The 17,559-nt window shown below is 42.8% G+C and overlaps 1 protein-coding gene across 1 annotated transcript in view; it reads left to right on the forward strand.

The window, feature by feature from the left end:
* Positions 1-5,354: 5,354 nt before the first annotated feature.
* SP3 (Sp3 transcription factor) overlaps positions 5,355-17,559 on the forward strand; it is a 65,257-nt gene continuing 53,052 nt past the window's right edge. The window contains exons 1-4 of the mRNA XM_067741509.1: positions 5,355-6,010; positions 6,624-6,751; positions 7,271-7,393; positions 16,118-17,477. Coding sequence (XP_067597610.1) covers positions 6,004-6,010; positions 6,624-6,751; positions 7,271-7,393; positions 16,118-17,477 — 1,618 coding nt within the window. The 5' untranslated portion in view covers positions 5,355-6,003. The remainder of the gene's footprint in view (positions 6,011-6,623; positions 6,752-7,270; positions 7,394-16,117; positions 17,478-17,559) is intronic.

Below are 17,559 nucleotides of genomic sequence, written 5' to 3' on the forward strand. Positions count from 1 at the left end.
AGTCGGTATGTTTTTAAACTTTATATAAATGGTGGTATATTGTTTATTCTACTATAACTTTTTTTCACTCACTATTGTTTTTGAGATTTATCCATGATGAATCATCTTTCATTTATTTTAAATGTTATTTAATGAATATATCATAATTTATTAACCATTGTGCATTTTACTGTATATAATGTGTATATATATATATATGTACACCCATATTTCTATATATAATAAATATATGTGTGTGTATAATTGCTTTTATTTTTTTACTCGACTCTAGAGTTGAAATGGAGTGATGACATGGTGCAGCATTTCAGCCATTTTTGGGGTAATTGGAAAAATTCTATTCCTCAAGGCAGGTAAAAACTCTTTTCAATATTTTCTACAGTTCTATCCAGCTTGCTCTCTGCCACCTCATTCTTTATTTTTTCCTCTTTCTCTTACCTCATCTAACTAGGCCTTGGGCATTGTTGGCTCTTTTTGAGAATAGTTGGTAGATCTGTCTGGCTTATAGAATTAAAGGATAGAAAAATGGAATTCCCTGGCAGTCCAGTGGTTAGGACTCGGCACCTCGGCCGTGGCCCGGGGTTTGATCCCTGGTCAGGGAACTAAGATCCCACAAGCCACACCGTGTGGCCAAAAACAAACAAACAAAAACAAAAAATTCCATTATAAGATAGAGATTTAATCATGAAATAAATTTGAATACACTTCACGTTGAAGGTTATTGTTCATCATTGAGAGACACCACAACTTAATGGCATCAGGTTTATTTATTTTTAAGTATTATTAAAGTATATATATATACTTTTTTATAATAATCTTTTTTTAAAAAATAAATTTATTTATTTTTGGCTGCATTGGGTCTTCATTGCTGTGCACGGGCCTTCTCTAGTTGCGGCGAGCAGGGGCTACTCTTCGTTGCGGTGCGCGGGCTTCTCATTGCGGTGGCTTCTCTTGTAGAGCACGGGCTCTTAGGCACGTGGGCTTCAGTAGTTGCCGCACGTGGGCTCAGTAGTTGTGATTCGCGGGTTCTAGAGCACAGGCTCAGTAGTTGTGGCGCACGGGCTTAGTTGCTCCGCGGCATGTGGAATCTTCCCAGACCAGGGATCGAACCCGTGTCTCTTGCATTGGCAGGCGGATTCTTAACCACTGCACCACCAGGGAAGTCCCTTAAGTATATTTTTAAGTGTTAATATTTTTAAGTAAAGCTACCTCATAAGTTTGCTAACTTATAACCAAGAGAATTTCTAGCATTTTTATATTATTCAAAGAAAGATAATTCACAAGATACTTTCTAGCACTGTATATTCTTCTAAGACAGATTATTAACAAGGTAGAAATGCATAATCCACCTTTTCTTAGAAAATTGCAACAACTCAGAAATATGGCAGTAGACTAAGCTTCCTGGACTGACATGAAGATGACTTCAGAAGTGTTACGGATACTTAGAAAATTTAGAATACCCAGGGACATCAATAGCCTGAATGAAAAGAATGGGATTTCTTGAATTGTAAAAATATCAGTCCTTTTGTACCATGGTGATATCATTGGTGTGGAACTTGAATGAAAATAAGGGTCTAACTCACTTGGGAAAGTTGATCTTGAAAGAGGTGAACTATTATAAGGTCAAAGAAATTTTATCATACAGTATGTATTGCTTAATTGTAATTTTTTAATTCATCATTCATTTTCCCACAAGATAATTGTCTTGACAGTCTTTCTGCTTAGTATTAATTAAACATCCACAACGTGTTCAGTATTGGTTAGAGCATTCAAAATATATGACCCCTAACACAAGGAGTTCACATTCTAAGAAGACTTGCTTTAAAAATGATCTTCCTGGGCTTCCCTGGTGGCGCAGTGGTTGGGGGTCCGCCTGCCGATGCAGGAGGCGTGGGTTCGTGCCCCGGTCCGGGAGGATCCCGCGTGCCGCGGAGCGGCTGGGCCTGCGCGTCCAGAGCCTGTGCTCCGCAACGGGAGAAGGCCGCGGCAGTGAGAGGCCCTAGTACTGAAAAAAAAAAAAAAAATGATCTTCCTTATAAATACGTATGTTTGATCTACTTTATTGTGTTTATCTTTTCTCTTTTCTTTATTTTTTACATAACGGGTAGGTGAGTCTTTTCAGTTGATCATTTAAGAAGACTTGATATGTTGATTGGTGAGACTGACGCGTGGGTTTGAAGCCTGACTCTGCCATTTATTTGAAAATGACACTGAGCAAGTCTGAAAACCTTGCTAGCCTCAGTTTCCTTATCTATACAATGATGAACCTATGATACTTACCTATTAGGGCTGTGAGGATTAAAGATGCAAAGGAGTTGGCACATAGCAAAACCTCAAAAAGCTCTCTTTTTGGTAGACTAAGTAAAAATAAGACAGGAGACACGGCTTTTGAGGTATATATATATATATATATATATATATATATTTTTTTTTTTTTTTTTTTTTTTTTTTTTTTTTTTTTTGCGGTACGCGGGCCTCTCACTGTTGCGGCCTCTCCCGTTGCGGAGCACAGGCTCCGGACGCGCAGGCTCAGCGGCCATGGCTCACGGGCCCAGCCGCTCCGCGGCATGTGGGATCTTCCCGGTCCGGGGCACGAACCCGTGTCCCCTGCATCGGCAGGCGGACTCTCAACCACTGCGCCACCAGGGAAGCCCTTTTGAGGTATATTTTTGAGAAAGTAGGGAAGATATGAAATATGAAGGAGGTTAAGTACACCTAGTCAATGTCAACTAGAATACTTCTGAAATATGATAGTGATTAAGTAGAACAAACTTGAAGATTCTTGAAATCCAGTGTACACAAGCTGAAGAGATTCAGAGGTGGGTAAAAGGAGGGTCACAATCATAGCAACAAATTCAACAAATTTTATGTTAAATAGACATTGACTTAGGTGGAACTATACAAAATTGCCACCTTTTTAGACAAAAAATGGGTGAATATTGGCAATTTAATACTGTTCACTTAATAGATGTTCAGAAGGGAAGAAAGGCAGTAGGGGCTGTGAAGGAAAGGGCAGAGCCCTTTAGCTGTGGTGCAGTTAACCAGGGCTGTCGCTGTTTTTAATACAGAATGGCTAGGCTCCTGCAGATGTGAACCAAGTATTATTTAGTGCCCTCTTCTCTTTGTAGAGAAAAAGGGGATTGAAGATGCATGAAGATGTCATGCCAGTGGGTCTGTAGGTCTTTGAGGCCCTTTGACATTCATCACGGTTTCCAAAGGATTTAACTTACAAAAACACAAATAAGATTTAAAAAAGTAAGTGAGGAAATTGAGAAAAAGGGAAAATAAAGTGACATTCAGATCTCCTGCTGTGATGTAAACAGTGACCAGCATAGAGCTTCCTCAAATCATCTTTGGAAAGGAGAAAGTATAAATAATATCCAGCACAGCGCTTCCCTTCTTGATAAGCAACTGCAATTTCTGAGTTCCTATGTAATGTAGCAGTAAGTGCCATTGAGAGGCCGTCTTCTACCGAAAAACAAATATCTTTTAATTAACACAAATTGTATTTCAAGATTTGACTACAGTATTGGAATAGCTAAGAAAAGATGTTCTTTCCAGAGACTACCTTCATTTCCAGTCTTCTTAAGATATTCCATGACAATAACTCTTTTCAGTGTGGTCTGAGCAGGTCCTCTGAATCTGATTATGTAGTAGTGATACTTTTGGTATATGTGTCTCTTAAAAGCATTTCATTAAAAGCAGAATAGTTAGCTCTGGTAGGTTATTATTTCTCCAGTTAGATTAGATGAACTGTTTTTCCATCTTGTCAGAATGGTATATGGACCAAAAATGTTTGAAAATGATTTTTTATTTCCATTTGTCAATTGGTATCAGTGAGGAAATGAACTGAATTTCTGTGGCCAAGTACTTTGCTTTCTATGGGTGGCTAGACTAAGACTTTGTGAAAGGGGCATGGAGGTAGTATGCTTAGACTCATAAAACACATCCCCACTCCTAGAAAAACACCTGAAAATGTCTGAAGTATCTCTTCTAGGGAAAGAGCTATTCTCTATCCACTACATCCATGTCAGTAGAAAGAGTGACAATACTGTGACTTCCCTCCCTCTCTCCCACTCCACTTGTTTTCACTTGTCCTCCCCTGAAGCCTCCCATCCCTCTTTTTCTTCTTCAAAAATCAGCTTATTCTATAACACTTTAATTTTCCTTTAGAATTTAAGTGTAAAATGGTACAGGGAGAGTTTATACAATTTACTTTAAAAAGTGATTCTTCTACTTATGAGACAAAAGTTCTCACTGTTAGAAGACATCAACTTCATTCTTAGATGTAGAATTTCAAGTCTTGTTTTTGCATGTTTGTGGTTTTTAGGTCATTTCCCTGGAAATTCCGTCTTTTGTACAATTAAGTGCCCATTAACCATGCAATGTTTCTGATCCTATGAGAAGATGAAAATATAAAAACTGAGATGCAAGCTCTGTCTCTCATAAAAGAATTCTTAAATTCTTTTCAGTTAGCGCACACAAAATCTAGTTCAAGTGCTTGGGCTTTACAACTCCAGCCCCCAGCACAACTTTATTTACGAAACAAATATAATAATCACAGTTGGAACACTAATTCTTGGAGTCAGATTTCTAACAAAAAGCGTATGGTGGACAGCATTTCTACCTCTTGAGCTTAACCTCTCTCTTGGCAATTAGATCTAAAGGTAATAGGCAGAGATGTCTCTTAGTTGGCAACATACAGACACACCCACACAACTTGAGTATTTCTCCCACCCAGGATGACATCAAGATGTCAAGCATGCCAAAGAGCAAAGGAGTGTTAACCTAATCCAGTAAGCGAAACGGGATTTTTAATTAAAGTGTAACTAAAATGTTCCAAGAAAAAAAAACTTCGCTGAGATTCACTATTTTAAAAATGCTGGCAATTATTGATGGGCTTTTTCAGATATTTCACTCGTTACCAAGACGATTAAGAAGCAGGGAATAATTTATGTTTGTGCAACAAAATGATTATGTGGCCGAAAAAAACATTTTTTTTAAAGGATTGTGTCCCTTTGAATATACGCACTACGTATTAAATGAAATATATTTGTCTGCTTTGGTGCCACTGGCCAGAATGAAAGCTCTCCTATCTGTGAGGTGAATTGAGATTTCTTTTCTGCTTAAAATGCCTGCTTCCAGGGTACGTAAAAGTGGGAGACTGGTTGGGAAACCAAGGGCTAAGGGGGATGGGAACGAGATGGCTCAGACTGAATCTAAGAGCTGAACGTGTACGAGAGAAAATCCTCCTCCAGCCTCGGAGGGGGTGTCTCCCCCAATACCAGCTCCCTCCTCCCGGGCTCGCGGGGCGGGCCCGGTTTGCTCAGTAGCAGCAGCGGTCGCAGCAGCAGCCCCGGGGCTGAGCGGCGGCGGCCTCCTGGCAGCGCAGGGAAGCAGAGGCTCCGAGAGCGCCCTGGGGAGATCCGGCTGCCGCCGGGATGGAGGAAGCGTCGAGTGGAGCCGGATCCTCCGGGGACGGATTTCCTCCCCAGCTCAGCCCCCCTACAGCTTGCTGGGGCCTGCTCCGAGCGCCTGCAAGGTGGAAGAGGCCTTCGCCTCGGCCTGGCAGCGGCAGCCGGCGAACTAGGCGGCCACAGCGGGGTAACAGGCGAGCCGTGGCCGCTCTCGGGAACCTTCGCCGCCACGACCGCTCATTGTCTCTCCCCTTCCACCCGGGGGGCAAACAGGAAGCGCGCCGCCTGGCCGAGTGACGGACGGGCATCCGGGCCAATGAGCACTGCCTACGAAGAACGTGGTGGCGAATGAGCGCGGAGAAGAGGGGCGGAACTTCCGGGCGGGCTGTCACCCTCTTCCCCCCTTTTGGGCTGGAGGCTCCACCTTTTGTGTTTCCCGCACAGTCAATCAAAATAGGAAAAAAAAATCCCCGGACCGCTCCGGCCGTGTCCGCCGCCGCTTCCCGCATCCTCTCCCGCCGCCGCCGCCTTCGCTCCTCACCATGTGTAAGGCGGCGGGGAGCCCCGCCTGAGGTGCCCTAAACACACTATGACCGGTACGTAAAGCCGAGAGAGAGCAACCCTTGCTGCTGCCGCCGCCGCCGCTACCGCCGACCACAGCCAGCCGGGGGCCACCGCCGCCGGCTCCCGGCCCCCTGTGTGCGACCGAGTGTCTGTGAGAGGCAGAAAGCCGCAATCCCCTCCGCCTCCCTCCCCTCCCCGCCAGCTACCGTCCACCCCTCAAGCCCCAGCAACGCAGTGTCCCCGCCGGGCCCGGGGCTGGCGGCCCGGGCCGCCGGGAGCGTATCCCCCCGTGTGCGGGCGCGGGCGGCGGGCGAGCGTGTGAGTGACTGACGGTGCGAGAGGAGCGAGCGCGAGTGAGAGCGAGCGGCGCGAAGGGAAAGGGGAGGAGAGGAGAGGGGGCAGGGGCAGCGCGGGGAGGAGGAGGAGGAGGGAAAGAGGAGGAGGAGGGTTACAGGCAGCGGCGGGCGGGGGCAGCAGCAGGAGGGGAGGAGGGAGCAGCCGCCGCCGCCGCCGGGGGGCGGGTGGGGGAGGGGAAGGGGACTCGGTCCGGGCTTTCGGAGTAATTTCGCCTCGGCCCGCGGGCCCCCTCCCTCTCCTCCACCCGCCTTCCTCCCCACCCCCACCCCCCCCGCGCTGTGCCTGCAGCTCCCGAAAAGCCCGTGAAACAAGAGGAAATGGCTGCCTTGGACGTGGACAGCGGCGGCGGCGGCCACGGCGAGTATCTGCAGCAGCAGCAGCACGGAAACGGCGCGGTGGCGGCGGCGGCGGCCCAGGTGAGGAGCGGCTTAGCCCCGGCCCGGCTCCCCCCTCGCGCCGCTTTCTCCTCCCCTCGCCTCTCCCCTCCCTCCGCGCTTCTCTCCTCCCCTCCCCCCGCCCCGGGAGCTGCCCGCCCGAGGCGCCAACGCTCCGACCCCGCCCGCGCTCCCCCGCCCGCCGTCTTTTTGTGTGTGTGTGAGTGTGTGTGTGTGTGTGTGTGTGTGTGTGCGTGCGCGCGCGCGTGTGTGTGAGTGAGAGAGAGAGTGTGAGTGTGTGTGAGCTTGCGCCCTCCCGGGGCTGGGTTCCGGGCGGAAGGTGGAGGCCCGGCGCGCGGCCCGCCGCCCGCCTTCCCGCGGACGGTGGAGCCCGTGTGCGTGCGAGCCGGAGGCGAGGAGGAGGAGGAGGAGAGCGCGGGCTGGCGCTCGCCCGGGTGCAGCCTGCGAGGCCCGAGTCGCACTTCCTGTGCGAGCGCGGCCCGGCCCTAACCGCCACCCCCTCCCCCTGTCTCCCTCTCTGAACCCGCCCATCGGGGGTAGGACACTCAGCCGTCACCGCTCGCTCTGCTGGCCGCTACCTGCAGCAAGATAGGGCCACCATCGCCGGGCGACGACGAGGAGGAGGCGGCCGCCGCAGCCGGGGCCCCCGCCGCCGCCGGAGCGGTAAGTCTCGCGCGCGGCCCGCCCCCGCCGAGGCCCTGCGCCCGCCATCCCGGGCCCGCGGCGCGCCCGCCATCCCGCCCGAAAGGCCTCCCCGGCGCCCGCGCCTTCCCGGAGAGGGACGGTCGCGCGGCCGGGGCGCCCTTTCCTGCTCTTTCGCATGCTTGTTCGGATTAGAAGCCAGACCAGGCTTTCTCTACATTGTCACTGCGGCACCTCCATCCAAATTCACTACAAAATGAAGTCTGAGAGGGTGGGGGTAGAGGACTCCAAAATGGATGTTAGAGCAATTCGTATCAGTGCTGAAAACTCCTTCGCCGAGCGCTACGGAAATTTCAGGCACAGCCTATCGGCCATAGATAGTATCAGCTACGGAGGCAGTGTCTTCAGTTTCTAGTATTTTTTGAACTCGGGGCTTTTCCTGCTGGAAGTTACTAGATCTTACCGATTTAAGTGTTAAATCGTTTTTTTACAAAGAGGAACAAAGGTTTACTCTTTGAATTACTCTTGTATACAAGAATGAACACTTGAATACTTTTTGAGTGCTTTTTTGATGGCCATTCTAAATTGTCGAATTTTAGTTTTTGCAGACTACTTAAATTTACAGTAATTTTTCATAAATGGAGTTTAAGTGACCGTTGAAATCGGCGAAGTTACGTAGTACTTTGGCTCTTGAAATTGAATAGGTATACCAGTGTTAGAAACAAAAGTACGTGTATGGAATTATATCAATATTTCCATTAATGCTAATGCATACCATACTTAGTTGAATTTGGTTGGCAAAGCTATATTTTCATTTTATTGTGATTGCCAGTCTGATAAGATGTGGTGGGATTCTCTTTATAGGATTTTTAGTTTGTCGGGGGCAGGGGGAGGAGCTGGCCAGTGTTACAGGAGGGCTTCATATCAATTAGCTATAAACTGTTTCTAAGATTTTTGTGAATTTTATATTCGTTTGTATCTTTGTTGTTGCGTTAGTTTAACATGTAGATGTGTTCACTTATTAAAATAATTGGAACTTCTCCCATCATTTTTGCGTGTTTTTTTTTTTTTAATGTGGATTATGGGAATCGGTTTGTTTGTGATATTTTGAATTGTCACTGTGGACAAAAAAGTTTGATATTTGGTATAGTCTGCAGGAAATTCTTAGTATTCCAAGGCATTAAAAGTGAAGCTAATGTTAAGCTATATTAAATATTGTATTTTTAATTTTAGTGTTTGAAATTATACTGTAGAGGGATGTGAGTAGATTTAATGACTTTAGGTTTTGTCCTCTTGGTAAGCAGATTAAAATGTAAAGGCTTAAAATCATGTATGTGAGAGGCATTGTTACTTTTTAAACAAATTTATGGACTGGTAAACCTCTTTTATGAACTATATCCCGTTAGGCCCACAATGCCACACACACACAAAAAAAGTTTATCTTAAAAACCATTGCATGAGTAAAATTGCAAAGCAGATTGCTTCTACTTATCTTTTTTAATCTTTCAAATAGAACAAAAAACTTTTTGTAACTGCAACTTACCAAGTTTTTAGATATCAGTTCAGTGATTGGGGAAGGAGAGAAGTGAAGGAGGAAGTTACAGGTAAAAAATATGTGTATGTACATGAGTCTCACCCAAAGAATAGAATACTGTCTCCAACCTTACCCTGCTGTGGCCATATATTTGTAGGGAAGTTGTTTCCATGCCTCTTCAGCTCCTCTGAACTGCCAAATCTCTACTGACATCACATTTCCCGCCAGATGAACATGAACCAGAATCAGTCTGAGCATTTTTTCTTTGTATGTTTGGTACCTGTGCATAACATTTTTCACTGAGTAAAAATTAGTAAGACTGCTTGAGTATGTTTGCCTTGGCGAATGGGAAAATTATTTTTCCAGTTCAAAGATGAATTTTAGACATGGACATCTCAGAAAATGAAAGAATTTAAGTGATTTCATAGTAGTTTTCCCCACTTAAAAATGTGCTTGGATAATGTTACTTTATTCAAATTGCTGGGAATTATGAGAGGTTTAGGGAGAGATTTTTTGGAGCTGTGCTTTTTAAAAATTTTATTTTGGGTTTATTTCATATTTACACAAAAGTTTCAAAGATAGAACTGAGAGGTACCTTTTACCTTTCACCCAGCTTCCTCTAATGTTAATATAACCATGGTACATTTGTCAAAACTAGGAGATTAACAATGATACAGTGTTATTAGCTAAAGTATAGATTTTGTTCTGATATCACCATTTTTTCACTAATGCCCATTTTCTGTTTCAGAATCCAGTTCAGGATACTACATTGCATATAGTATTGTTGTGTTTAAAACCAAGGGGAAATATACACATAAAATGCAACTTTATAGTAGTTTAGTTTAGCATTTTAAAAAATTTTTTATTTATTTATTATTTTTGGCTGCGTTGGGTCTTTGTTGCTGCGCGCAGCCTTTCTCTAGTTGCGGCGAGCAGGGGCCACTCTTCGTTGTGGTGTGAGGCCTTCTCATTGCGGTGGCTTCTCTTGTTGTGGAGCATGGGCTCTAGGCGCGTGGGCTTCAGTAGTTGTGGTGCGTGGGCTCAGTAGTTGTGGCTCGCAGGCTCCAAAGTGCAGGCTCAGTAGTTGTGGCGCACAGGCTTAGGAGCTCCGCGGTATGTGGGATCTTCCCAGACCAGGGCTCGAACCTGTGTTCCCTGCATTGGCAGGCGGATTCCCAACCACTGCACCACCAGGGAAGCCCTAGTTTGGTATTTTAAGATTAAAAGGGCATTGAAAAGCCAATAGCTGTACTGCAGATTTGCTTTACATATTTTCAATTTAGAATTTGTTAGAGTATGTTATGTGTTCATCCTGGATCCTGGCCAAGAGTGTTTGGTTACCCTCAGTACAGAGCTGAATAGGTCTAATCACAAAGCAGTCTCACCTGTAATGTCCCACAGTGTGGACTCTCAAAATTGGTTTGATGGCAAGGCTTTTATACTTATTATTAAGAGTTGTGTAGTTTTAGTAATAGATCAAGGTATAGAAAAAGTAGACCTTGGGCCTCCCTGGTGGCGCAGTGGTTAAGAATCCACCTGCCAATGCAGGGGACACGGGTTCGAGCCCTGGTCCGGGAAGATCCCACATGCTGCGGAGCAACTAAGCCCGTGAGCCACAAGTACTGAGCCTGCGCTCTGGAGCCCGCAAGCCACAGCTGCTGAGCCCGCGTGCCACAACTACTGAAGCCCGCATGCCTAGAGCCCGTGAGCCACAACCAGAGAGGCCACTGCGATGAGAGGCCTGCGCACCGCAACAAAGAGTGGCCCCTGCTCGCCGCAACTAGAGAAAGCCTGCGCGCAGCAACGAAGACCCAATGCAGCCAAAAATAAAATAAATAAATTTATAGAAAAAAGAAAAGAAAAAGTAGACCTTTATGAGATATTAACTTGTCCAATCTACATTTGTGTGAACCTGTGAATTACTAATTTGTTTATTTTGTTTGTAATTCAGTGTAATAAATTGAACAAGTAAATATTATGAAAGGCATTGCCTGAATTTCAGTTTAACTTGTAAATTTAGTGTTCATTTACTACGTAAATGTTGGTGAACTACAAAGTGAATAATAGCTTATTTCAAAAAAAGGTTATTTTGGCTGTTATTTCAAATAAGACTTACACTGTCATTGTAAGGAATTCATTAGGTAATTGTTTTTGTATCTGCAGTCTGTGTTCTTTACCGTTCCTTTGAAGATTTTAAGAAACTTTAGTACTTGCCTAAGAGTGGTTCTTAAGTTTGTTTTCACCTTAGCTTCACACTTGTTTCCAGTTATATTCTTTCCTTGCCCATTTCTGGCTTTCATAAAGCCATTAACTGAGAGGTTAATAATCCTTTCTAAATGTGATGTAACAATTTGGTATGAAGTTTATTTTTTTCCATTACACAGCTGTTATGGAGAAGATATCCTTGGGGGTGTGTGTGTGTGTGTGTGTGTGTGTGTGTGTCCGTCCGTCCGTCCGTCCGTCCATTTTATGCCTGGTTGTAGTGGAGAATGCCCTTGTAATGAATTTGCTATAGCAGTGTCCCAGGGCTACTCTTGGATGTGGTCTTATTTACCATGTGATTATGTGTTTGTATACAGAGGGAAACTCGGATTACCTTCAGTTACAACCTTTTACAGTAATGCCAGTGTCCATGTTAATAGGTGTTTTGTTTGTCAATAAGAATATTAGAATTACTGAGAGAAACACTGGTGGATTTTTCTTTTAATGTCTAGGCTTAATGAAGAGGGTTATCTTGAATCCAAACCAAATACTAATTCTTGCTTGGGATATGTATTTTTATGTCTCCCTCCCTTTGTAGTGTTTCCAGTAGCCTAACATCACACATTTAAAAATAATTAATTAATTTATGGCTGTGTTGGGTGTTCGTTGCTGTGTGTGGGTTTTCTCCAGTTGCGGTGAGCAGGGGCTACTGTTCGTTGTGGTGCATGGGCTTCTCATTGCGGTGGCTTCTCTTGTTTTGGAGCAAGGGCTCTAGGCACGCGGGCTTCAGTAGTTGTGGCTCATGGGCTCTAGAGCACAGGCTCAGTAGTTGTGGCGCACGAGCTTAGTTGCTCCATGTCATGTGGGATCTTCCTGGACCAGGGCTTGAACCTGTGTCTCCTGCATTGGCAGGCAGATTCTTAACCATTGTGCCACCGGGGAAGCCCCATCACACGTTCTTACAACTGTTTTTTGGTCTCAGATTCTAATTTACCTATTTTTTTGGTATGCTGCTGACGAAATTTCTCTTACAAATGAATGGTTTTAGTAGGCTTTGTAGTTTTGAAATATTGGGGGGTTATTGTGGAATTGGTTTAAAATTGGTGTAGAGTTTTTCATTGAAGACTGTAATATCTCAAGGTCGGTTTTATTCATTTTTCCTATCATTTCCTTTGCAATAATTTTAAAATACTTTTATTCATTCAGTAAGTATTTATTGCTCATTATGCTAAGCGCAATTGGATGTTTTTCAAATCTGTCTTCATAATCTTAGTTATCATAAGGATAATATACGATTATATAGTGCTTTACAGTTTATGACGCTTAACACTTTCTTTAGGATCTTATGACCCTGCAAGGTAATATTTTTCCCATAAGGTCCTGCTCTAAATCACACATGATTCCACAGTTCTAGCTAGGCTAGAACCCACATATGAATTTTTTCCTTTCTAGTGCAATGTACTCCCTTCTTCTAAGCATTTATAGTCTTAGCTTATATTATGAAAGTCTAGTATTCTTGTTTCAGTGTTCATAAATAGTTTTTATATATGCTCTTAACCTTAGGTTTACTCAAAAAAGTTCAAGTATATCATTTTGTCCTAGGTTTGGAGATTTCCCTTCAATTAATGGCCTGCATTGTTGGGAAAAGTGGTACTGTAGTTTATTTTTATTTAGCTTCTGGAGAAGGGGGTTCTAGTATTTATTCAGACTTGTCATTTGAGTAGTTGTAAGTATTTTCAAGGAATTTCTTGAACTAGAAAGCTGTTCACTTATGGTTGAATCTGCTCTTATTAAGATTTTGTTAAAAAAAATACTCAGATGCCATAAATTTGACTTTTTATTTTAAGGATGAAAAAGAGACAAAATGCCAGTACGGTTGTCTCTCTATATCTGTGGGTTCTGCATCCTTGGAGGTCTGCCTGTAGTATACATTTTATGTAAGGGAATTGAGCATGGGGGATTTTGGTATCTGCAGGGTCCTGGAACCAATATCCTGGGGATACCTACGAATGACTGCATTGTAAAATTAATTTGTATGTAAGATACTATATTTGGTATAAGTTGAAAAATTGTATATTTAATGCCGGTCAGAAAAAATTCAAGGTTGGTTCTCCATAGGTGAACAATAACCTTAAGAAGATAAGAATTGGATTTGAAGCACTATACTTTAGTGTAGTTTTCAGTATAAAGGATAGATTTAAATATCTTTAGTTTATTTAAAATGCCAAGCGACTGGGCTTCCCTGGTGGCGCAGTGGTTAAGAGTCCGCCTGCCGATGCAGGGGACACAGGTTCGTGCCCTGGTCCGGGAAGATCCCACATGCTGTGGAGCGGCTGGGCCCGTGAGCCATGGCCGCTGGGCCTGCGCATCTGGAGCCTGTGCTCTGCAACAGGAGAGGCCACAACAGTGAGAGGCCCACATACCGCAAAAAAAAAAAAAAAAAGCCAAGAGACTGAAGTGAAACATGAATTGTTACTCTAATATAGGGAAAGATTACTTAAGCTTGTAATTTTTATACCAGGTAGAATTTGAAGAATGTAGGCTACTTTTAAAGTCTGGTGCTTCATTTTAACAATTTAAGTTTGATAAGTTTAAATGTTTGTGTTTAAAAGATAGATCACTATTTTAGTTCAGGCCTGGACATTTGTACTGGGTCCTACGGTTTCTCTGCCTTTATTGTCTTCAGCCTTTCAGTCTCCTTCACTAGGTCTTAGTTTATCTTTATAAAGCACAGATCTGATTGCGCCACTCACTTGCCTCAAAACCTTTTATAGCTTTCATTCACTATCTGTAGGATAAAGTCCAAACTTGTTAGTAGGACCGGTGAAACCATTTACTACAGGCCCTGATAAAAATGTCTAGTCCTGTTCCCCATTACTCTTTTCTATGAATATGAATGTTTTCTGGATCCTCTCGAACTCCAAACTATACATTATTTTTTTAGAGTCTCTTAAAAGTCTGTGACTTTATTTCTATACCTTGTTAATGCCTGTATTTCTGCTTCCTAACCACACACAGTGAAATCTTAAATTTTATCCACAATTACTTAAAAATCTCTTATGTGAAATCTTTTTTTTTTTCATTTTTCTGTGTTCCCCCGAAGTGTTCTGATTATATGCCTAGTGTACACCACTATTCACATAGTAGTAGCTTGTATGTGTATGTCTGCTTGGATAGATTGTGAACCACTTGAAGATGACCTTATATATCTCATGGGCTTACTCATCCTTATTTCATCTTGGCAGATAGGCTCAAATGTCTTGAATGGAGTCATTACACTGTGGTTCATCTATTGAAATATATACTCTTCAACTGTGTGTGTACATGAAAATTAGGTAGTGAGTCTTCTTAAATTTTTAGGTTCATCTGGTTGTACAATATTTGTATTAAATTTTGTGGAATGGTTTATGTTGAGAGAACAGTATTTGTCTTAACCTTTTTTTTTTTTATGGTCACAAGACCCCCCTGTGAGAATATGAAGAAACTCTAGATACCATTGCCCCCACCCCCACCCCAGGCCCTCTATCAAAAAGTTGGTATGCTATTTTAGAGGATTTAAAGATCCCTTGAATCCCAGGCATGGATCCTAGGTTGAGAATTCTGGGCTAGATATGCTCATGTTCTCATTGTCTAGTGGTGTGTGGAGTTATGGGAAGTCATATACAGATCTAGAAGGAAATGGGTTAGGGATGGCATTATTTTGATGGTGATTAATTCATATAGGGTCTCATTCCCCACATCTTTACCCCTGGTCTTAGTGGGAGACAAGTATGGTATAGTATTTAAGAGCCTGGCTTCTGGAGTTAGACTGGCTTAGTTTTAAATCCTGTTTTGGCCATTTGATAGCTGTGTGATTTTGTCTGTCAATTTTGTCATCTGTGATATGGGGATAGTCATAATACCTCATAGGATAGTTGTAAGCAACAGGTGATATAATCTTATAAATCCCTATCATGGTTCTTGGCATATAAAAGTGGTTTTTGGCATATAAAAGAACGGTTCAAATGTTAGATGTTACTGTTATTATTCCTTAAAAAATTTACCCTTTGAATGTCAATGTCAAAAAAAAATTTGACATTGATTTGTTGGGTTTTATTGCTTTCTACTTTCCTCCATTGGTATTTTTCTAGTCTTGTCTAATCCATAAAATATGGAGATGATATCTGAGATTCTAGCAGGTCACAGAATACAAAATGTATATGTCTAGCATTCTTCTGCAGACTTAGGTAGAAATAGTAGGTAAAGCAAGTCTATATCCTCCAGCTTTTAGATTCTAGAAAAACCTTTCAGATGGGCTGACTTTGCAGTGGTGGTCACAGGGCAATAACCTTTCCTCATTAAAATTTTTTAAGGTCTCATATTTTTTTAGTAGTTCATGGGAAAAAGAATTTGATGGCTCACTAAAGGAATCGCCCTCACCCTGAGTTTACTCTGGAGTACCTTACTACATGCCATGAAAGAGTAGCTTTAATTGTTTGATTTAAGGTTGCTATCAATTACATTGATAGCAGTAATATACAAATCTTAACTTTTTCTAACTCAGGGAACTGATGACACTGCTCTGATATTTCTTTTTCGTATGCGTATGTAATGTACCTGATTTAGTGGTATGTTTTTAGTGAGTTTTATACCTTTTGAACTCTTTTCAGTGAGGTATGTTTGGTTTGAGCTGTCCGTAATCTTTTCTCTAGCTACTTCTACTTTTACTTATTTATTTTTAACTGTAGATCATAGGTGAGGGATTAGAAAATCAGTTGGTAGTCATAAAACAAATAATATTCTAATTGAACTTTTTTCCTGCTCAGATAGCATGGCTTATCTTTGCAATAACTAACAAAATTGGAAATGATGATTATTGTAGTTTATATAGTACTTCTGTATTTGAGCTGTGTTGTGTTACTAAGAGAACTTTTATTTTCAGGTGGTAGGATTTATATCAGTTTTTTGAGGATTGGATTAAATGTACCACAAATACATATCACATAACATTTTTTGTTTTCTTTATCCAGACAGGTGATTTGGCTTCTGCACAGTTAGGAGGAGCACCAAACCGATGGGAGGTTTTGTCAGCCACACCTACAACTATAAAAGATGAAGCTGGTAATCTAGTACAGATTCCAAGTGCTGCTACTTCCAGTGGGCAGTATGTCCTTCCCCTTCAGAATTTGCAGAATCAGCAAATATTTTCAGTTGCACCAGGATCAGATTCATCAAATGGTACAGTGTCCAATGTTCAGTATCAAGTAATACCACAGATTCAGTCATCAGATGGTCAGCAGGTTCAGATTGGTTTCACAGGCTCTTCAGATAATGGGGGTATAAATCAAGAAAGTGGTCAAATTCAGATCATTCCTGGCTCTAATCAAACCTTGCTTGCCTCTGGAACACCTCCTGCTAATATCCAGAATCTCATACCACAGACTGGTCAAGTCCAGGTTCAGGGAGTTGCAATTGGTGGTTCATCCTTTCCTGGCCAAACCCAAGTAGTTGCTAATGTGCCTCTTGGTCTTCCAGGAAATATTACCTTTGTACCAATCAATAGTGTCGATCTAGATTCTTTGGGACTCTCGGGCAGTTCTCAGACAATGACCGCAGGCATTAATGCTGATGGACATTTGATAAACACAGGACAAGCTATGGATAGTTCAGACAATTCAGAAAGGACTGGTGAGCGGGTTTCTCCTGATATTAATGAAACTAATACTGAGACAGATTTATTTGTGCCAACATCCTCTTCATCACAGTTGCCTGTTACTATAGATAGTACAGGTATATTACAACAAAATACAAATAGCTTGACTACTACTAGTGGGCAAGTCCATTCTTCAGATCTTCAGGGAAATTATATCCAGTCGCCTGTTTCTGAAGAGACACAGGCTCAGAATATTCAGGTTTCTACAGCACAGCCTGTTGTACAACATCTGCAACTTCAAGAGTCTCAGCAGCCAACCAGTCAAGCCCAAATTGTGCAAGGTATTACACCACAGACAATCCATGGTGTGCAAGCCAGTGGTCAGAATATATCACAACAGGCTTTGCAAAATCTTCAGTTGCAGCTGAATCCTGGAACCTTTTTAATTCAGGCACAGACAGTGACCCCTTCTGGACAGATAACTTGGCAAACATTTCAAGTACAAGGGGTTCAGAACTTGCAGAATTTGCAAATACAGAATACTGCTGCCCAACAAATAACTTTGACGCCTGTTCAGACACTCACGCTTGGTCAAGTTGCAGCAGGTGGAGCCTTGACTTCAACTCCAGTTAGTCTAAGCACTGGTCAGTTGCCAAATCTACAGACAGTTACAGTAAACTCTATAGATTCTACTGGTATACAACTACACCCCGGAGAGAATGCTGACAGTCCTGCAGGTGAGTTTTCCAAGTCATGTCATGCTATAGATAAGTTCAGTGAGGTGTTCATCAGTATCTGGCTGTCTTTAAAGGTGATGAT

Source organism: Pseudorca crassidens, chromosome 6, assembly GCF_039906515.1.
Source record: "Pseudorca crassidens isolate mPseCra1 chromosome 6, mPseCra1.hap1, whole genome shotgun sequence".
NCBI classification, from domain to species: domain Eukaryota; kingdom Metazoa; phylum Chordata; class Mammalia; order Artiodactyla; family Delphinidae; genus Pseudorca; species Pseudorca crassidens.